The sequence below is a fragment of the Narcine bancroftii genome, chromosome 13 (assembly GCF_036971445.1).
Source record: "Narcine bancroftii isolate sNarBan1 chromosome 13, sNarBan1.hap1, whole genome shotgun sequence".
In the NCBI taxonomy this organism is placed as follows: Eukaryota; Metazoa; Chordata; class Chondrichthyes; order Torpediniformes; family Narcinidae; genus Narcine; species Narcine bancroftii.
Window position 1 is genome coordinate 2,369,378 of NC_091481.1, and position 22,408 is coordinate 2,391,785.

Consider the following 22,408-nt stretch of genomic DNA (forward strand, 5'->3'; position numbering starts at 1 on the left):
CTTCCCCGCAGGTGGCGCCGCAGCCCGCCGCCGTCCCCTGGGCCCCGGGCGCGGTTTGAAGTCCGCGTCTACCCCGCCCCGAGCCCCGGAGCTGGCGTCACCGCTCCTGAACCCGCCCGAGACCCCGTGTCGGGAAACCCATGGAGGCGACGGAGCGGAGACGGAGCCGGAAATCACAGAGCTTCAAGAGGGTGGCGGAGGGTGAGTGGGGGGGGGGGGGGGCGGAGGGAGAGGGGAAGAGGGAGGGAGGGAGAGGGGAAGAGGGAGGGAGAGGGGAGGAGGGAGGGAGAGGGGAGGAGGGAGGGAGGGGGAGGAGGGAGGGAGGGGGAGGAGGGAGGGAGGGGGAGGAGGGAGGGAGGGAGGGGGAGGAGGGAGGGAGGGAGGGGGAGGAGGGAGGGAGGGGGAGGAGGGAGGGAGGGGGAGGAGGGAGGGAGGGGGAGGAGGGAGGGGGAGGGGGAGGAGGGAGGGGGAGGGGGAGGAGGGAGGGGGAGGGGGAGGAGGGAGGGGGAGGGGGAGGAGGGAGGGAGGGGGAGGGGGGAGGGAGGGGGAGGGGGGAGGAGGGAGGGGAGAGGGAGAGAGGGAGGGGGGGAGGGGCAGGGAGGGGCAGAGGGACAGGTAGAGGGAGAGAAGATGTGATGGGCAGGAAGGATGAGGGGGAGTAGGATTGAAGGATGGGGAGGGGGAGAGTTAGGGGGGACGGGGAGAGTGAAGGGACAGGGTGAGGAGGGGGGTGAGGAAAGTGAGGGGGTATGGAGAGGGAGGGAGAGTGAGTCGTAGCAATATTTGGCTGCTGTTGTGAACATAGGGAGGGGTTGAGTGCCCAACCTGACAGGGCACTGGGATTAAGTTCACGTTTATCATCGCGTCTCCCTCATTTTCTCCTCGTTTCTTGCACTGTTTATTTTGAAATGTAATTTATAGCAATGTTTGTGCCTGGTGATGCTGCCATAAAACAACGAATTTCATGACATTGTTCACGGCCATAAATTCTAAATCTACCAAGGTTCAAGGAGAAAGTTTGTTTGTGAGCAGTCCACCAAAACAGTCTATAGTACAGCAAATCAAATCGTACAGTAGGGTAGCGTAACAGTGGGGAAGAGAACCAACGCAACATTAATTGACGAGTGTGAGTTTCATGTACTTTCTTAGTCAATGTGTGGACGTGGATGGAACAGGGCAGGTTGCTGAGGATTGATGCAGACTCTGGAATGAGCTCCATCCTCTCCCAGAAGTCATTATCCAGCTCCTTAGCCTTGTGACAATGAGGCTGAGTCTATCTGCACAACTGAAGATGAGGTGTGTGATTGTGGTCTGCAGGACAGGAAATCTAAGAGCTAGAAGGGGATGCTGAGAGCTCAGCCCAGAGGTTTGGAGATGAGTTTGGAGGAAGAGCAATATAAATAGGAGTCTGACATGATCACTGCAGCAGATGTTGAGGGTATGTTGTGCTTTGCAGCTGTGTGTTGGTGTGACAACGCAGTGCCCTTGAGATTTCTGATGTTAGGGTGAATGTTTCTACTGCTTGGTGAATATTTCATCATCCATCTGTTCTACATAATGCTTTTTCTTCAGTTTCGTCCATAGCCATGTATCAGTGGCTATGTATGACTGATCTTCTAACATCACTTCAGTAGCATTCCCCAAGATAACCTTCTATGTCAATTAGGAGGTTTGGTATGACATCAGAAACCCTGGCAAATTTTTGCAGATGTGTGCTGAGCGGCTGCATCATGGCCTGGTATGGGGACAGGGTGCAGTGGTCACTGGAGTGGTGCTCTGGTACCTCATGGGCTGGCTCCGGCACCTAAAAACTTAGCATTGCACCCCTGCTAATACCCCTGAGTGAAAATCCCTGCAAAAGGTCGTGGACACAGCCAAGGACATCACAGGCAAACCCCTCCCCACCATCGAGAACATCTATGGGGAACGCTGCCATTGGAGAGCAGCAGCAATCATCAAAGATCCACACTACCCAGCACAAGCTCTGTTCCTCGCTGCTGCCATCAGGAAAGAGGCATCAGTTTCACAAGACTCGCACCACCAGGAACAGTTGCTCCCCCTCCACCATCAGTCTCCTCAACGACAAACTCAATCAGGGACTCATTTAATATATATGCTGTGTATATATTTAAATGTGTATGCTGTGTACAGTTTTTTTTTAATACTACCAATAGTGGTGATTCTGGTTCACCCGCAGGAAAAAGGAATCTCAGGGTTGTATGTAATGTCATGTATGTACTCTGACAATAAATCTGAAATTGAAAACTGAAGGATGTGAGAGTTCATTTGGCTTTGAAATGGATGCCCATTACTCGTATATCACCTCTTCAAAAGTTGACACTCAAACTGATTGAGATATACCATCAACCCTGTCTCTAATTTTTTCAAATTCCACTGGGAAAATGAGCAAATCAACATCAGCACCTTCTCTCTACCAACTATGAGCCCCTTACACTGAACCATGAATGACTAAATGATACAGAGCTCTGTCACTTCAAGAGTGGATGGAGAGAATGATTCAAGGATGTTCTCAAAGTCTCCTGGAAGTAAGTGTAACATCTCTGCTCATTTGTTGGAACCTCTTGACCGTGAATGCATGAACAAGAGGTGGGTTTCTTGAAGTAATGAGTGGAAGCTGATCTCCCAAACCATCACCCACCACCCTGACGACAGGCAGAATCTGAAGGTACATTGATTTCATCGTCCACCTCAAAAACCACAACCTGGGAATGATCGAGACACTGAAGTAGAAGGCCGGGCAGTGGGGCTGAATGGGAGAATGGATCAGCTCACGATTAAATGGCAGGGCTGATTTGATGGCCCATTTATGCTCCTATGTCTGGTCTTGCATATTAGGAATATAGTAGTACTGCGCTTTGGATGAGGTGTCCAATGACCCAATCCAGACATCCAGAAAAACCAGCTCGATTTGCACCACTAACACTGGGGAATTAAAATCAAGTCAATTTAAATTTAAATAAATAACCATATAACAATTACGTCAAGTTTGCCCTTGAAAGTCAAACACTTTCTCCCACCTAACCCCACTGACCTACACTCAGCAGATAATCTTTCTTCCCCGTCCTTGTACATATCCAACTCCTTAAATGCTAATATTGAGCATGCCTCCACGACTTCGTCTGCAAGCTCGTTCCACACACCCACCACTCTGAGTAGAGGTCCCCCCCTCATGTTTCCTCTAAACTTTTGCCCCCTAACTCTCAACTTATGTTCTCTCGTTTGTATCGTTCCCCTTCAAGGAAAAAGCCTCTCTAAGTCAACTCTGTTGATAGCCCTAATAATTTTAAATACCTCAATCAAATCCCCTCTCAACCTTCTACACTTCCAAAGAATAAAGACCTAACTTGTTTAACCTTTTCCTGTAACTCAGACCCTGTAACCCCAGCAACATTCTAGTAATTCTTCTCTGCATTCTCTCCAATTTGTTGATAACTTTTCTATACTTTGGTGACCAAAACTGTACATAATTCTCCAAATTTGGCCTCCCCATTGCCTTTTACAATTTTAACATTACATCCCAGGTCCTAGACTTAATGCTTTGATTTATAAAGGCCAACATACCATAAGCTTTCTTCACCACCCTATCCGTGTGTGACTTCACCTTCAGGGACTATGTACCATTATTCCTAGATCCCTCTGTTTTACTGCACTCTTCACTGCCCGACCATTCACTATGTATGTCCTATTTTGAGTAGCCCTACCAAAATGTAACACTTCACAGTGATCTGCATTAAACTTCATCTGCCATCTTTTGGTCCACTCTTCTAACTGACCTAAATCCCTCTGCAAGCTTTGAAACCCTTCTTCACTATTGACAGCTCCACCTATCTTCGTATCATCCACATACTTACTAATCCAATTTACCATCACATCATCCAGATTGTTAGTGTATATATTCTTTCTTCTTTCTTTCTTTGGCTTGGCTTCGCGGACGAAGATTTATGGAGGGGGTAAAAAGTCCACGTCAGCTGCAGGCTCGTTTGTGGCTGACAAGTCCGATGCGGGACAGGCAGACACGATTGCAGCGGTTGCAAGGGAAAATTGGTTGGTTGGGGTTGGGTGTTGGGTTTTTCCTCCTTTGCCTTTTGTCAGTGAGGTGGGCTCTGCGGTCTTCTTCAAAGGAGGTTGCTGCCCGCCAAACTGTGAGGCGCCAAGATGCACGGTTTGAAGCGTTATCAGCCCACTGGCGGTGGTCAATGTGGCAGGCACCAAGAGATTTCTTTAGGCAGTCCTTGTACCTTTTCTTTGGTGCACCTCTGTCACGGTGGCCAGTGGAGAGCTCGCCATATAATACGATCTTGGGAAGGCGATGGTCCTCCATTCTGGAGACGTGACCCATCCAGCGCAGCTGGATCTTCATAAGCGTGGACTCGATGCTGTCGACCTCTGCCATCTCGAGTACTTCGACGTTAGGGGTGTAAGCGCTCCAATGGATGTTGAGGATGGAGCGGAGACAACGCTGGTGGAAGCGTTCTAGGAGCCGTAGGTGGTGCCGGTAGAGGACCCATGATTCGGAGCCGAACAGGAGTGTGGGTATGACAACGGCTCTGTATACGCTTATCTTTGTGAGGTTTTTCAGTTGGTTGTTTTTCCAGACTCTTTTGTGTAGTCTTCCAAAGGCGCTATTTGCCTTGGCGAGTCTGTTGTCTATCTCATTGTCGATCCTTGCATCTGATGAAATGGTGCAGCCGAGATAGGTAAACTGGTTGACCGTTTTGAGTTTTGTGTGCCCGATGGAGATGTGGGGGGGCTGATAGTCATGGTGGGGAGCTGGCTGATGGAGGACCTCAGTTTTCTTCAGGCTGACAAACAGTAAAGGACCCAATACTGAACCCTGAGGTAAACCACTAGTCACCGGCTTCCAATCTGATAAACTGTTCTCTACCACTACTTTCTGGCATCTCCCATTCAACCACTGTTGAATCTATTTTACTACTTCATTGTTAATACCTAATCATTCAACCTTCCTAACTGACCTTCCCTGAGGAACCTTATCAAAGGCCTTATTAAAGTCCATATGGACAACATCCACTGCTTTACCCTCATCAACTTTCCTAGTAACTTCCTCATAAAATTAGATAAGGCTTGTCAAACTTGATCTTCTCCTCAGAAATCCATGTTGACTGTTCCTATTCAAATCCTGCCTATCCAAATATTTCTATATACCATCTCTAAGAATACTTTCCATTAACTTGACCACTACTAGATTTACTCCTAGCATCTTTTTTAAACAATGGAACTACATGAGCTACCCTCCAATTCTCTGGCACCATTCCCATTACTAATAACATTTTAAATAACTCTGACAAAGTCCCTACTATTTCTACACTAACCTCCCTCAAGGTTCTAGTTAACATAATCATTTCCATAACTTCCCGACTTATTTCCCTTACTTCACACAGATCAATATCCTTCTCTTAAGGAATTCAAGAATTTGTATTCATCATAGATAAATTTAACGTGGGTGAGTCTGAAATTATTAAAAACACAGTAAATGCTGGAGGAACTCAGCCGGTCTCACAGCGTCTGTCGGAGGGAAAAATATACAGGCAAACCACACTTGACGCAATTAATTCATCCCAATTTTCACTTGTGTAAGGCAAATTGACGTTAAGCAATTAATAGAATCAATGGGCTTAATTGCAATGAATCCCCATCCTTTCAAATAGTCCATTAAGAGTTATAAAAATGTGCTTTGAAAACAACTTTTACCCACATATAATGCCAAAAGTGTTAAGGTTAATAAAATAATAATATTTTTAATTTATTTCATAATGACATCATAACTAAAGTAATTCCTAGAAAAATATTTGTCCAAAGTTGACTGCAGAGATTTTGTTTTGTTTTCTCTCATTATACAATTTCCTATAGTAGCAATTGCTTTTTCTCAATTGCTGTGGACTTCCATGCTAGGATCAACATTTTGATTAAAAATCCTTGGATGTCTTCAACAAGTTCAAATCCTTTTGAAAAATTCCTGGAAATTTTGCAGCAGCAATTTTATCAGCCCTTGCAGCTTCCCCTAGAATCCTTGTCTTGTGTCATCCTGTTCGATATTTAAGGTGGTCCAACCAATCTAAACTTGCAGCAAAAGTTTCCACATCCTCTTGAAATTTATTTTCTTTATGCATTGACAAAATGTTTGAATGTTTTTTGTACAAAATGTTATTCGCTTTTGGTTACAATCTTCAATCCAAAGGTGAAGTTGCTGTTCCATTTCAATCATTAATGGACTTCTGTTTTGAGACATTTGAGCTTGGAGAAACAGATTTGTACTTCTTACTTAACATTGTGTGTTGACCCATTGTAGCCCAAATCGTGTCTAATTTTAACATTGCTGGCCCCATTCTTCATCTCATTTAATAAAAGTTTTTCTTCTAAAGTAATTGCTGTTCTTTTCCCTTTAATGTCAGATTCTTTCCACATTTTATTTTATCCATATTAATAGGGGACATACACTGAGTCTGACTGTCATTGCGCATATTTGTTAGGGCCGTTCACACGATCTACTTGTAATCAAGTTTTCCAAAAAGATCTCGGTAACTGAATAATTACACGCGTAAAACCAGGAAATGGTTGCAGTTTTCCAAATCGCGGTAACTGAATTTTGTGCTGATTGGAGTAGGGTTTGCCTGTATTACTGACTCTTCAGGCCTGTTAAATATATAACCATCTAACAATTACAGCACAGAAACAGGCCAACCTGGCCATTCTAGTCCATGCCAAACACTTCCTCCCACCTAACCCCACTGACCTACACTCCACCCATAACCCTCCATTCCTTTCCCGATATAACATACCGCACTGTATGTCTTTAAAAAAAAAAGTAGTTTCCATTTATGAAAAAATTTGCTGTGGACACTCTTCCTTTGATTTTTCCCCAGTTTAATGAAGAATATGATGTCCTTAATCCATTGTGTAATGGAGGGGGGCCCTATTCAGAGCCAGCTCTTCAGCGCTTGACGTCCTGCTTTGCGGAAACTGCCAAAATGTTTGGCCTGGAAGTCAGCCTGAAGAAAACTGAGGTCCTCCATCAGCCAGCTCCCCACCATGACTACCAGCCCCCCCACATCTCCATCGGGCACACAAAACTCAAAACGGTCAACCAGTTTACCTATCTCGGCTGCACCATTTCATCAGATGCAAGGATCGACAATGAGATAGACAACAGACTCGCCAAGGCAAATAGCGCCTTTGGAAGACTACACAAAAGAGTCTGGAAAAACAACCAACTGAAAAACCTCACAAAGATAAGCGTATACAGAGCCGTTGTCATACCCACACTCCTGTTCGGCTCCGAATCATGGGTCCTCTACCGGCACCACCTACAGCTCCTAGAACGCTTCCACCAGCGTTGTCTCCGCTCCATCCTCAACATCCATTGGAGCGCTCACACCCCTAACGTCGAGGTACTCGAGATGGCAGAGGTCGACAGCATCGAGTCCACGCTGCTGAAGATCCAGCTGCGCTGGATGGGTCACGTCTCCAGAATGGAGGACCATCGCCTTCCCAAGATCGTATTATATGGCGAGCTCTCCACTGGCCACTGTGACAGAGGTGCACCAAAGAAAAGGTACAAGGACTGCCTAAAGAAATCTCTTGGTGCCTGCCACATTGACCACCGCCAGTGGGCTGATAACGCCTCAAACCGTGCATCTTGGCGCCTCACAGTTTGGCGGGCAGCAGCCTCCTTTGAAGAAGACCGCAGAGCCTACCTCACTGACAAAAGGCAAAGGAGGAAAAACCCAACACCCAACCCCAACCAACCAATTTTCCCTTGCAACCGCTGCAATCGTGTCTGCCTGTCCCGCATCGGACTGGTCAGCCACAAACGAGCCTGCAGCTGACGTGGACTTTTTACCCCCTCCATAAATCTTCGTCCGCGAAGCCAAGCCAAAGAAGAAAAGAGAAGAATGGAGGGGGGCCCTATTAGACTTTCAATGCAATAGAATTAGATGCTTGGCTAATAAAGATGCAAATATTGTGAATATATGCCAGAGTGCATATGATGTCATCACATATATATAATATATAAATTGTGTGCCGCGGGAACCATTTTAGTCTAGTAACAAAGAATGAATGAAGCCCCATGTCTCCATGTGCTCGTGTATTTCTATGCTTAGAATACATGACGAGGATCGAAACAAACTTACTCTCTGCTCCAAACATCAGATAGAAGATTTAAAGAGGAACGGAAGGCTACCACACCAATGGGCCCCACAGGCTCAAACCCAGAGAACAAAGGAAGAGAGGCTGGAATATCAATCCAAAATGGCAGATGGACAGTTTGGAAAATTTGTGGAATCCAAAGAAGACGTGTATGACTATGTAGAAAAATTCGATGAACACTGTCTTGCCCATAATATTAGAGACGCACCGGTTTTGAACCAAATTCAAGTGCTGTTTCTGAGCCAAATGGGAAGCAAGACATTTAAAATGATGAAATCTCTAGGTTGCACCTGAAAGACCAAATACAAAAACATGCTGAGTTGTGTGCAGTAATAGGAGTAAACCTATACCCTAAACCACTAATTATGGCAGAAAAGACTAATTTTATTTCAGAAAGCAGAAAACAGGCGATTCTGTAAGAATTGAGTAGACTCAGAAAACTTTGAGTTTGATGCATTCTTAACGAGGCATTATGAGACCGGTTAGTAATGGGTTTAGCAGACCGCAGTGCCAGACAACAATTGCTAAGTACAAAAGATATATCCCATAAGTTGGTGTATGACACAACCTTGGGTTTCAAGATGGCCTGTTACAACTTGGACATTGGCCAAGACAATCCACAGGTGATAGGTAAGAATCCTTCTGCTGTGGAAAAAGCAACCATGGTCCGGATTGTTTCAGAAAATCTAGATGCCATCTATGGGATAAAGAGGGACACATTAAAGCCAAGTGTCCAAGAAAGAAAGAAGGGGCCACTAAGGAAAAAAAGAAAGAAAAAGTGAAGGTCTAGATACAGAAGACAGCCCTTTGGAGTAAAAAACCATGGAGGAGAAGGATGAAAAGCCTAACTGTGAAACTAACGACTCAGAGGAAAACAAGGGACTGGAAGTAAAGTATATTCATGGACTAAAGGTTATGAAATCAAAAATCTACGTCCATGTGAAAATCAAGAATGAACCTCTTCGAATGGAGTTGGACACAGAGGCAGCAGTGTCGTTAATGCCACTAAAGTTAAAAACATGACTGTTACCTCACCATTAAAGAGTCTGACATGGTGTTTAAAAACAGTCATAGGGAGAAAGTCAAGGTGTTTGGAAAATGCAAAGTCAAGTTGGAATGTAAAGGACACACCGATTTAACCCTTTACATCATTGACATCAAGGGGCCGGTGCTGTTTGGAAGAAATTGGTTATCAGGCATTCAACGAGATTGGCTGGAAATTGGATCCGTAATGAACTTATGCCTGGAGGACGAGGCCAAGCCAAAACTGGAGCAAGTGCTTAAGAAGTATCAGACGGTTTTCAAAAAGGCCTGAGGAAAATCCAAGGAGTTCAGGTGAAGTTACTCTTGAAATCAGGTGTTGAACCCAAGTTCTATAAGCCCAGAATGGTACCATTTGTAATAAAGGGAAAGATTGAATAGGAACTGTACAGATTGGTATGCTGGAAAGAATTCAATGCAGTGATTGGGCAGTTCCCATCGTGCCATTCTACTAATACATTTTTCTGTAGAGAATTTGAGGGCCCCATTACCTTCTTAACAACAGTTCAGTAAGGAGCAATTAATTTCTGGTAAAATCCACATCCCTTGAAAAAAATAAAAGATTTGGAAGACCAGACAAAAAAAGCAAAAATGATTCCAGTTATACCTAGTACAGAGGGAAGCAGTTCTGGAGGCACAGGGTTGATTATGCTTTTGGATCCAGGTTCTACAGTTTTGTTAATATCCTATTAAAGGAATGGTATTTAGGAAGTTGAGGACAGAATGAGAAACTGGCTTATGCCAAAACGTGATTCATATTTATTTCTGTAATTTGTCACGGGAGCTATTTACAGATCCTGTAACTGATTGATGAAGGGTGCTGAGATGGTAAATGTCCGTGTCTGTTGCAGATTGTCAGGATGAGAACCATTCCGACAGCAGCGGTGAAAATGTGGGGAAATCTCAGGACTCGATGTTTGTTACAGGTATGCAATGCTGACAAATATTCATGAAGCATATGTTGAAATAAAATATCTTGAAATGACACGAAAGAGACCCCTGCTTGCCACCACTCTCTCTGGCCTCTCCAGCCATCACCCCCCCCCCTCGGCTTCCTCAGTCCCCCACTTTCCCCCACCCCCTGCATATCAGTCCCCCTAACACCCTTCCTCTTGTGCCCTCCCTCCCATATCCACCCTTGACCTCCTGCTGATGGACCCCCTACATATGTAGGCACCAACCTACATATTAATCAGTACAGACACTGAGATTGTGGTTAAAAACACAGAAATGCTGGAGGAACTCAGCAGGTCTCGCCACGTCCACAGGAGGTAAAGATAATATTACTGGCGTTTTGGGCCTGATCCCTTCTTCAGTGTTTGAACAGAAAGCAGGCAGGCATCTGAATAAAGACAAGAGAAAGGGAGAAGAATGGGATGGGGAGGAGTCCAGACCAACAGTCAAAATATCCAGTGAACACCTATTGTTTGTTGGACTAGACTTCTCCCCCACACATTTCTTCCCCCTTTCTCTTCCCAGTCTTTATTCAAATGCCTACCTGTTTTCTGCTTACACCTTGAGGAAGGGCTCAGGCCTGAAACATCGGTGATATATTTTTACCTTCTCGTTTGCTCAAAATTAGCCTTTCTCCAATTTAGAATCTCAACCCAAGGCCCAAACCTATCCTTTTCCATCATTAACTTGAAACTAATGGTATTATGTTCACTGGACCCAAAATGTTCCCCTACCTCTTCTGTCTTGTTCACTAAAAGGAGATCCAGTTTTGTATTCTCTCTAGTTGGTACCTCTATATAGCAAAGGTACCTCTATATCTAAAGTTCCTTTGATTTAGAAAACTTTGACAAACTCTAAGCCATCCAGCCCTTTTACAGTATGGGAATCCCAGTCAATATGTGGAAAGTTAAAATCTCCTACTATCACAACCTTGTGTTTCCTGCAGCTGTCTGCTATCTCTACAGATTTGCTCCTCCAATTTTCGTTGACTATTGGGCATCCCCATGAGTGTGGTCATAACTTTCCTGTTCCTTAGTTCCACCCATATCACCTCGGTAGACAAATCCTCCGATCTGTCCTGCCTGAACACAACTGTGATATTTTCCCCGAAGAGCAATGCCACTTCTCCCCACTGCCCCCACTCCCCGTTCTATCGTGTCTAAAGCAACAGAAGCCCGGAACATCGAGCTGCCAGTCCTGACCCTCCTGCAACCAAGCTTCACTATGGCCACAATGTTATAACTCCATGTGCCAATTCAAAGCTCCTTGCATTGAAATAGATGGATTTGGAAAATTCCACCACTTACAACCTGTTGACCTCTAACGGTGCATGCAATTTTAGCATAATTATTTCCCTCCTCCACTCCTTTATCTGATCTGACCCTCTGGTTCCCATCCCCCTGCAAATCTAGTTTAAACCAAGTTGTACAGCACTAGCAAACCTTCCTGCAAGGATATTAGACCCTCTCCTGCACAGATGCAAACTGTCCTGTCAGAACAGGTCCAAAGATCCAGAAACTTCAAACCCTCCCTCCTGCACCAGGTCTTGAGCCACGTGTTAAGCTGCATCCTCCTCCTGTTTCTAGCCTAACTTCACAGTTTGCGCGAGTAGCCACCCTGAAATCACTGCCCTGGAGGTCCTGTCCTTCAACCTAGCGCCTGACTCCCTGAACTCTCCTTACAGGACCTCCTCACTTTTCGTACACACATCGGTCCCTATATGGACCACGGCGTCTGACTGCCCACCCTCTCTCCTGAGAATGCCGTTAACTTGATCTGAGATCTAAGTCAAAGCAATGTGTAATGACTTAGCTTTGAGGCACAGAAAGAGCCTTTTGAAACATTATAATGTCTCTTTATTAGGACAGTCCAAATTTAATTTCACAGACTGCTGCATCAACAAATCCCTCTCTTGCCATCCGCTCCAAGTATATATTTATTTATCACTGAAAAATGTAATAGTCTCTTGTCTCTCTACCGTCTGTGGCACATTTCATGCTCCAGTTGTCTCCATATAAAGAAATTTAACCTGCAGTCAACTTGCTCACAGTGACAAATTGAAAATAATCATCCACCTTGCAGACCTGAAGAAATGAGATTTCCCCATCCACCCCATGAAGATGCTTCTTTAAAAAAAAATATAAAGTTCCTTTGTAAACCTTCTCTGCTTGGATGAAGTAGTTTCAAACCTCAAGTATTTACACTGCTTTTGTTTATTTAAATTTAAATTAAGACATACAGCATGGTAACAGGCCAATTAGCCCATGAATCCATGCTGCCCAATTTACCTACAAACCCCAGTACGTCTATCTTCTTGGAGGATGCAAGGGGTACCCAAATCTGCACCCAGGATTCCCAAACCTATTTACAAATTTGTCAAGACCTTTCTAACTCATTTATAAACCCAAAGTTGCTGTTCTTTGGAATTCTCTAATCACAATGCATAGCTTCAAAATCAGAATTTAGCATGTCATGAAATTCATTGTTTTGTGGATGAATTACAGTGCAAATATTGCTATAAATTGCATTAAAATAATAACTAAATTAGTGCAAAAGAAGAGTAAGTGAGTTCGTGTCTGTGGTTCATCGTCCGTTCAGAAATTGGAGGCAAAGACGTTGTTTTTGTGGCTCTGGGGGTTCGTTTTCAGGCTCCTGTACCCCCTTCCTAATGGTAGAAGAGCGAAGAGGGCATGGCCTGGGTGGTGCAGGTCCTTGAGGATAGAGGCTGCTTTTCTCAAGTCGATGATTATTGCATACTCAAAGGGGAGGTAGATTATCGGATATAAAAGAAATCAAAGTGGAGGTTTAATATCAGCAATGATCTCATTGAGCATCCTCGAGGCTTCTGTTCCCTACGTTCTTACATTAATGGACTTTCCATTATCAGATCCTTGATGCTCCAAATCCTTCACCATCATGCAGTGGTGCGGTGCCTAACTTCGAACAATCAGAGTTTTAAAAAAAGCCAGCCTCAGTCGATGTAATGATAGTGTTGAGAGGAGCAAGTCTGCAGACACTGTGATTGTGATAAAAACACAGCCAGTCTCCAGCATTCATAGGAGGTAAAGATGTTTTGTGAAACCACATTTTGGTCCTAAGCCCTTCTTCTGGGTCCAAGTGTTAAAAGGCTGTGGAGAAGGAAAGAATGGGCAGGGGGAGGAGTCCAGACCAACAGACAAAAGGTATTTCTTGGATCTGGTTGGGACACAGGAGGGAGGAAAGATGAAAATTGATTGGGGGAGTGGCTTGTTTTTGGCTCTGTGAAAGGAGACAGAGGGAAAAGGAATAGAGAGCGAGCTAGAGGAAAAGGGACCAGGAAAGATAGGGTGGAGGGAGGGAGAACTAACGGAAATTGGAGAAGGCAATGTTATTGCCATCCAGTTGAAGCATGCCCATCGGACTATGAGGTGTTATTCCTCCAATTTGTGGGTGGTCACGGTCTGGCAGAGCATTGTCTGGAAAAATCCAATCACTGCACTCACACGCATTAGGGAAGGTAATCGAATCATAGAATCATACAGCAAGGAAACAGGCCCTACAGCTTACTGTATCCATGACAACCATCAGGCACTTATTTTACACTCATCCTGCACTAAACCCATTTTAATTCTTCCCACAATCCCATCAACTCTCTGCAGATTCTACCAGGTACCCAAGCAGTAGGGGCAATTCATAACTGCCAATTGATCAATCAATCCACAAAACTATAAGCCATGCTTGAAGGAGTTTTAGTGACCATCTGTTGATGTGGTTTGTTAGGTAATCTATGCGAGGGTCTGCAGAAGCAAGTTTCTGGGATGAGGCGCTTGCTGGATAACAGAGTCAATAGTGGGAGGATCCATCAGCCTTTGATGCAAAGCAGAGGGAAAGTGAAGAGGGAACCAGAGCCTCGAGATTTAACATGGCTCCAACGCAATGTGAGTCTGCCCCATGCCCGCCGTGATGAGCCACACTCATCTCACGGAATTGTCTGGAAAGACATCCAGGTTCAAACACATGATACCTTTGTTTCTGGAGGATACATTAATGAAGGCTCCAGATCGTCTAAACCAATCATCGATGCAAGTTCTGAAAGAATTCAAGGCATTTTGGAAAGCAATGGTATGTTATTTCTGTCTTGTGATTGAGTGCAGTAAAACCTCTGTTATCCGGAATTTAAGAAACCGGCAAAAAATATTGCAGAAAATAAAAAGGTAAAAAATACAGTACGCAAGTTTAAAATTGGTACGCCTCGCCGTTACTTTACCTATCATGCAATATACAATCTCCAGCAACCGGAAAATTCACCTATCCAGAATCTACAAATCCCTATAGGTGCTGGATACCAGGGATTTTACTGTATAGTTATATTTTAAATAATTGTTTATTTTTGTCATTAAAGCACGAAAGATTGCAATTTAATGTCTCACCGTTATCCACAGTAAGCTGTGAATAGCTGTTTAAAATAAGTAATGCTGTTCAAAATAATGTCAAACTTTAGAACTTTTCGGGATATCAGCATCTGAGAAGTGCTCTCTGAAGGTGGAAAATATTTATCACATTTGACGGCATACAAAACTGACAGGCATATAAGACCCTCCCTCCCCATTTCAGGAGGGAATATTAAGAAAAAAATCTTTTAGTGTATTTACGACCTTCTCACCAGGGGAGATGAACAGTGGCAGGAGCTCTGGAATTAGATGGGTTTCTACGGAGCTGGAGGCTCGTGCTGGTGCACATGGAGCCTCTCCCAGCAGCAAATGCCGCACTCCCTCTGCACCCTCACAGCGACCACGCTCCTTTGGTCACCCGCGGCTCCTTACCCCTCTGCCGAAGCAGCAGCGAAGCCACAAGGCTGTCTATCCTGCTGGACGTGGCGTGCACCACCTGTCGTAGTGACAGGCTCATCTTCCACCAGACCCGGGTCAGGCCACCACTTCTCCCCGGCAATGTTCAGTTCCCACCATGCACAGGGTCCAGTGAACAGAAGGCGTACATGGACTGTCAGGAAACTGTGGCCTGCGAACAGGAACCATGCACAGGGTCTGGCAGGAATCTTTCAAAATTTCAACTTTGTAGCTAAGACCTGTGGTATATTTTTGTGCCAAATTTTGGGGGAAAAAGTAGATCCTATATCCCTCAAATATGGTAGTTGTTTTTGTCTGCTTTCCTTTCCAGGTTCTACCCAGAGATCAAATCAGATACTATTTATTGTCATGCAATAAAACAGATGTAACATTACACAAAATTGCCTTTAGTCTGCTATAAGGCAGACGAAGATTAGCCATTAGCAGAAACTGCCCAGCGCCCCTTACAGTCAGAGAAAGAGAAGCAAAGGAGAGTTTGTCTTTAGGAGAGTGTTTACCCCCGCGCCCCCCCCCGCAACCACCCCTCCCACCCAGAGACACTGAGTGTCCTTGGATTCACCTCCAGCGCTCCCGCAGCCTCTGCAGCCGCACAGACCAGTTCAAACCATCAGCGAACCCGAACCCAGATCCAGACTTCCGACAGAATGAAGAAACTATCAGCGCCCGAGGCCGTTCATGAACTCTTCTTGCCCTCAACACCCTCTTGAATCCTGGTTCTGATACCTGGTTTTCACGAACCGGTCTCCAGCAGCCCTTGCCTGCAAGTCGCCAACAGCTCACCCCCTGTGTACATCCTTCAGCCGCAGAGCCCCTTGCCGGTGTTCCACCATGGTCACTGATCTTTGGGTCATCGTCTCTGATTCTCCTTCTCAACAACAGGTGTTCTCCCGTTACTGGTGCGCTGCACTGTCTGCAGCTGCCCCGGAGTATGCATCCCTTCGAAGCCACTGCCGAACACAGGAGCTGCCTTCATATTCAAGGATAAATACACGTGACATTTTTATTTTAAATTATTCCAATAAAGAAAAACAAGAGCTGTATTTCTTCCCACTGGAAGCGAACCACAGGAGAAAACAACCAAAATTAAGCAAAAGGTTTGGACAAAGGTTGATTTTTCAGAAGCCTCTCAGGAGATTTGGCAGCTGAAGGTATGGCCACTGATAGTGGAGCAGTAAAATTTGGTGATGAACAGCAGGGCAAACGGAGAGATCTCAGAGGATTATAGGGCTGGAGGGAATTCATATTTATGGAGGAGTCAGCCAAGAGGAGGATTTAAAAATGAGTTAGAAAACTTTGTCGTTATGTTGTGCTTAACTGGAAATCATTGTTACATCAGCTCCTGGTGTCTAAACCAAGTTCAACTCCATTGTCACGTGAACCAAGAGGTGGTATTCTGATCAACTTGACCAGAATTTGTAAATTAAAATGCAATATTCTAGAATATATTTTGTAATCACACTACTAGCCCATTTCATAGCATATGGGGAGATTTTCACTTCATTTCCTCTTATAAGACAGATAAGTGTAATAAACTTGAACTAACAAATGGAGCAGTTCAAGTTCCCAATTTCTAAAGTAAAAGTGGAAGATGTTTACACATTTAAAAGGTAGAGAGAGTGAATTTTTGAGTTCGAACTAAAGGCCCCATCTGAAAGGTTTCTTCATCCCGATGTCTTCATAGATGTACTAGCAGCACGGTTTGCCACACAGGTTTCCAACACTTTCGGAGACATAGCAAGCACATGTCTGAGAAACTTTTGAAATGTCCTGTGACACGAATGGGGTGAAGCAACGAAGGTCTGCGGACACTGTGATTGCAGTGAAAATAGAAATGCGGGAGGAAGTCCGCCATTCTCGATATATAACCAACATTTAGGCCTGAGTCCTTCTTCAAGGTGTGAGTAAAAAGCAGGGAGGTGCCTGAATTAAAAGGCTGGGAAGAATGGAAGAAAAGACAGGGGGAGAAGCCTAGACCAATAGAGAAAAGATGATAATTGGATATGGATAGGTCACAGGTGAGAATTGATTGGAGGAGAAGGTGGCTCTGTGAATGCAGAGCTGGGGATAAGGAGACAGGAAAAAGGAAAGAGAGAGAGAGGGACAGAGCTAGAGGAAAGGAGACATAGGGATGGGGGGGGAGGGTAATTGAAACTGGAGAAATTGATGTTAATGCCATTCTGTGGGAGGGGGCCCAGTCAGAAGATGAGGTGTCGTTTCTCCAATTTGTGGATGGTCTCAGTCTGGCAGTACACAAGACTATGGACAGACATGTCAGCAAGGGAATGGGACAGGGAATTGAAATGGGCGGCCACTGGAAGATCCATGTTGTTGCAGCGGACAGAGCTAAGGTGCTCGACAAAGTGACCTCACAGTCTCTCTGACGAAGAGAAGACCACAATGGGAGCACTGGGTGCAGTAGAAGGATGTGCCCATTTCCTCTAGAATTTCTCATCATGAGTTGTGACCCCTTTAAAACTCGTGAAATTTTTAATAGCTTACCAGAGTAGATGTGGTAAGGTGGTTTCCGCTGTGTGTCCTGACATGTAGTAGCATGAGAATCTCACAATAAGAGGTTGTCTATTTAAAATAAAGATGAGAGGAAACCTTCTGACACAGGAGTGTAAATCTCTGAAGTTCTCCACTCCAAATGGTCACTGAGTGCTGTGAAGAAGAGTGATAATGTTTGGGCTGCCAAAGGGGTTGGGGGATCAACAAGAAAGCTAGAGGTGAAGTGAAGATCAGCAGTAATCTTATTCAGTGGCTGAATAGGTTCAAGGAAACTTGTGGCGTAATCCAACACATTGGCTATTAGACACATTGGCTATTAGACACACTCCTGCTCCTCTTATTCCAAGTGTGTTGTAAAAGCAGAGTGGCGGCGCTACAGAGCTGCTGTAACGGCATCGCTGACACTGGTGTAGACACACGGATAGCAGGGAGCGGAGATAGAGTGATCCCACAAGGTCCAACTGCCCAGTCCAACTGCCACAAGCTTCCTATTGGTTTAAACGGCCTGGTTTTATTTAAAAATTCTGTGACCGTGGGGTCTGTGCCCAAGATGGTGGCACCTATGATTGACAGCAACCCATGAGAGATAGCAGATTCCAGAAAAGCAGAGGACTGGCACAGAGAACCAGAAGATGGGGAGAACACCCTCTGTTTGGCTCTGTGAAAGGAGACAGAGGGAAAAGGGAAGAGAGAGAGAGAGAGAGAGATGGGAAACATTCTCTTTGCATTCCATGGATTCTGTGATGGCTAATGTTGGCTGCAGAGAACTGTAAACTTTAGCCTTATTTCTGGACGGTGACCACAGTATCTTACCAGTGAGGGGTTCTGCGGCTAAAGAACACACAGGCAGCGGGCTGTTGGTGGCTAGAGGTGAGGAAGTCACGCAGGCTAAGGGCTGCTGGCAATTGTGGTCGAAGGTTTCACCAGGTGGCGGACTGCTGGAGACTGGTTCAAGAAGAGGCTGAAGGGGCACCAGGTATTGGAACCGGGATGCGAGAGGGTGCCGAGGGCACTGAGGGTTTACTGATTGTGTCAGAGATTCAGATCTGGAGCTCAGGTTGCCGATAGTTTGGACTAGAGTCTGTGTGGCTTTGGAAGCTGCAGGAGTACCACTGGAGGCGAATCTATGGACACTCAGTGACTCTGGGGGGGACTCTCTTTTGTTTTTCTCTGACAAATTTCTGCCTATGGTAAATCGGACTAAAGCAAATTCTCTGTAATATTGCACTGTTTTTATTACATGACAATAAAGGAATTTTGAATCTTGAACAGGCCAAGAGATGAATGTTCCATCCCTATTTATATTCTTCCAGTAAATCTCACAGATTTTGTTCCTGGAAAAGGATATTTTTGAAAGTGAAATTTTAATATTAAAAGATTTTTGAATCCCTTTAGTTGTTACTTTCAGATTGATTGAATTAGTCTGAAATGCCAACGTTGAAAGGTGATGTAATGATATGGTGCGATGGTTACTTTGGCATATGGGACAAGCAGCAGGTCTTTGGTCTGACGATGATGCCTGCAGGTAACATAAGGCACTGCTGCAATTCCCATCTGTGTTCTTGCTGACAGGGTTGTTTAGAATTTAAAATAAACCTTTTATTTTAAATTGGGAGTACGGGACAAAGCATCTGTGGATTCCAGATTCCCAAATCTTTTGCACCTTCTAAAATGATGTGTGCTTTGGCATCACAGGTAAATGTTCATAACTCATTCCATTTTAAACTTATTCATGGCTTATGGCTAATGTAAAAACTGTCTATACTTAATGGTTACATGATGACTTGTTGGTTCTTGCTGAACGAGGTGAGTGGAAACAATTATATCTCTCAGATAATTTATTTTGGGTTCATGGGTATAAATGCTCAGCTAGATCCCCAAAACTTTCGAGCTGCTAGTGGAGTTGTATAAGTGAACCGGTGCGGACTTGAAGGGCCAACATGGCCTGTTTCCGCGCTGTAAACAGCTATATTCAATTCAAGGAATAAGGCTAAAGTTTACAGTTCTCTGCAGCCAAAATTAGCCATCACAGAATCCATGGAAAGCAAAGTGAATGTTTCGCATCTCTCTCTCTCTCTCTCTTCCCTTTTCCCTCTGTCTCCTTTCACAGAACCAAATCAATTCTCACCTTTCCTCTGATCATATCCAATGAACACTTTTTGTTTATTGGTCTGGACTCCTCCCCCTCCCATTTTTCCCCCTTTCTCTCCCAGTCTTTATTTTGATGCCTTCCTGTTCTTTGCTTGCACCTTGAAGAAGGACTCAGCCTGAAACGTTGGTAATATATCATTACTTCCTGTGGAAGCTCCGAGACTGGCTGAGTTCCTTCAGCATTTACTGTGTGTTTTTACTACAATTACAGCATCTGCAGACTTCCGTTTTTCCCAATTAGAAACCAAACAAGCGTGCCACAATATTTGGTTCAACTGTGGTTCTCACTTATCATGAGTGGGATGGAGTTTTAGTGCAAGTAGAATACAAATAATGAAACCTAACTAAAACTGTACAGGGCTTTGGTGGGACAACACTTGGCATCTTTATTGGAGGTGGTTCAGAAGAGCTTCATTGGATTGAGTTGAGGACAAAAGGGTTACCTTCTGAGGAACCAGATTTTCCTGCAGTACACAAAAGTGCTGGAGAAACTCTGCAGGACATGCAAAATCCATGGAAAGCAATAGAAAACTCATCAGGCCATGCATCTATAGACTTCTTGTTCTATCCACAAATTTTCTTGCAATGTGTCACCACCTCCCACATTTCCCCCCACTCCACCCCCCCCCCCCATCCTCATTTCTCCTGAGAAGGTAAGGCTGACTATTTCTTGAACCTGCTGCAGATTATTATCATGGAGTCCTACAATTCCACAGGATGGAAACCAGCCTTGCATCCCAATTTATCCACGGTAACCAAGCTAGTTCAATTTGCCTGCATTTGCCCCATATCCTTCTAAAACTACTGAAACTGCGTATATTTATCTATATTTTCTATTCATTAACTCTTTCCATTCAGTTATGCAATGTCTATTCTTAGAGTTGTTTTCTACAAAGCACCTGTATGGCTGCAGCAAATGCGTGTGTACATTGTACAATATGTCTGTGAATAAACTCATTTTCAATATCAGATGAAAGCTGGCAGAGGCCAGTCTGGAGCGGTGCCATTGTTAGAATTATTTTTTTCAAATGTTCAAATAGTCAAAGAGCTGAAGAAAGACTCAGATTTTGTCTCAGCTTTCCAAACTCTGCTACAAATGTCAGCTTGCAAATCGGATCTGAGCCCTCCATGGTAACTTTTGTCAGTTTAGGGAACAAGTGGTTGATAGAATGGGAGCTCAAGGAATTCAATGGTAACATCATCCTGCAACTGACGCATGTGACCAGAAGAGCCTGAGTTCCATTCCCTGGTCAGCTGACTTGCAGAAAACAACACGTTTATAAAAAATGCTCTTTGTATTGCTTTACCACCAGAGATGAATATTGCCCGTGAGCCTTGGTTCCCATTCCTTCTGCTTCTGAATGTGCAACACAACTCTGAAAACAGTCACCCGTGCAAGATCCTGAACATGTCAGGATCCACTTGTGCCTTTGCAAAGGGCAGAGAAAAAGATATGACCTACTTGTAGCTTCAGTAAACACCAAAGTCTAAGCAGGACCTGAGAAGACCTGAAATTGTGAGCCTTCTTCTCAAGAGCACTGTAAAGTCAATCCAGTCTGTTGCAATTAAGTAATTCCTCCATGTTTAAGGCAAGAGTACATTCTGCACTGAAAGCTGCAGTGAAAATCTAAGTCTGCCTATTTTACGCACTCTTCTGGAATGTTTCGCCCGTTATTCATGACCCAGAGCTGCCACTGTGACTCACCCACTGGACCATAATGGAGAAACTCTGCAGGACATGCAAATTTTCCTGTACTCTTGACCAGCCATTCTCAGTTATGGCCTCCTTAGGACTCTACTCAAAGTTTAGGTGAGGCAGTCATGTTTCGTTAGTTTCTTCTCTACTTCTTTCCTACCTACTGTATAAAAATTATTTTATGATTTCAGTCCATGCCTCGCCCCTCAAATTTTATGATTTCAGCCTGTGGCCCCCTCTTAAATGTGGTTGGGTGTAGGGCCCCATTGAGAATGGCTGCTCTAGACATTGCCCATTTGCTTCATTATGGTGTAGCTTAGTGGCACGCTGAACGCAACTTGTAATTGAAGAATCAGCACACCGTGCCATGTAAATCTCAAATTACAATTCATTGACAGTTTTGCTGTGAAATAACTAGTCTATCTCCATGTGTTTATTGGTTAGTATAAGTAGTTAGCACAACGCCATTACTGGGTCAGTGACCCACATTCGTATCTGCCACTCGGTAGTTTGTGCATTCTCCCTGGCACCTGCTTGGGATTTCTCTGGGTGCTCCAGTTTCCTCCCATGTTCCAAAACGTACGCGGTTGGTAGGTTAATTAGGTATAATTGGGTTAGGGATAGGCATGGGATTCTTGGGCAGGAAGGGCCTTCTACCATGTCGTATCATCAAAAAAATAATTAAAATACTTTAAAGTAAAATAGTTCTGTGACTGCAGTATTGAAACATCACTCTCTGTCCCAACTGTGAATATTTATTGATCTATTATCTTGTATTATTTCTTTCAGTCTCGTGGTAATTTGATTTATATGGTTAGTGTATCTTGCCTACCTGTGTGTATGCAGCAAGGAAGAATTTGGATTATACATTGAATTTGTGTATATGACAATAATTTCTCATGCCGAACAAACCTCAGGCACTGCACCTCATCTCACAGTTTCTAACGCACTTTTGTTTTCATTATGAAGTATTTTGCCAACTGCACAACCTTTCAGGAAACAGGATTAAAAGTACAATTTG

The 22,408-nt window shown here is 44.3% G+C and overlaps 1 protein-coding gene across 3 annotated transcripts in view; it reads left to right on the forward strand.

Moving 5' to 3' along the window:
• Positions 1-22,408, forward strand: part of bend7 (BEN domain containing 7) — a 31,288-nt gene continuing 8,880 nt past the window's right edge. Inside the window, exons 1-3 of one of the 3 annotated variants that reach the window (XM_069909643.1) lie at positions 1-201; positions 10,083-10,157; positions 13,945-14,286. In XM_069909643.1, coding sequence (XP_069765744.1) covers positions 141-201; positions 10,083-10,157; positions 13,945-14,286 — 478 coding nt within the window. In that variant the 5' untranslated portion in view covers positions 1-140. Of the gene's footprint in view, positions 202-7,943; positions 9,526-10,082; positions 10,158-13,944; positions 14,287-22,408 lie in introns of those variants that run through there. The other 2 variants (XM_069909642.1, XM_069909644.1) reach the window with 2 other exon arrangements.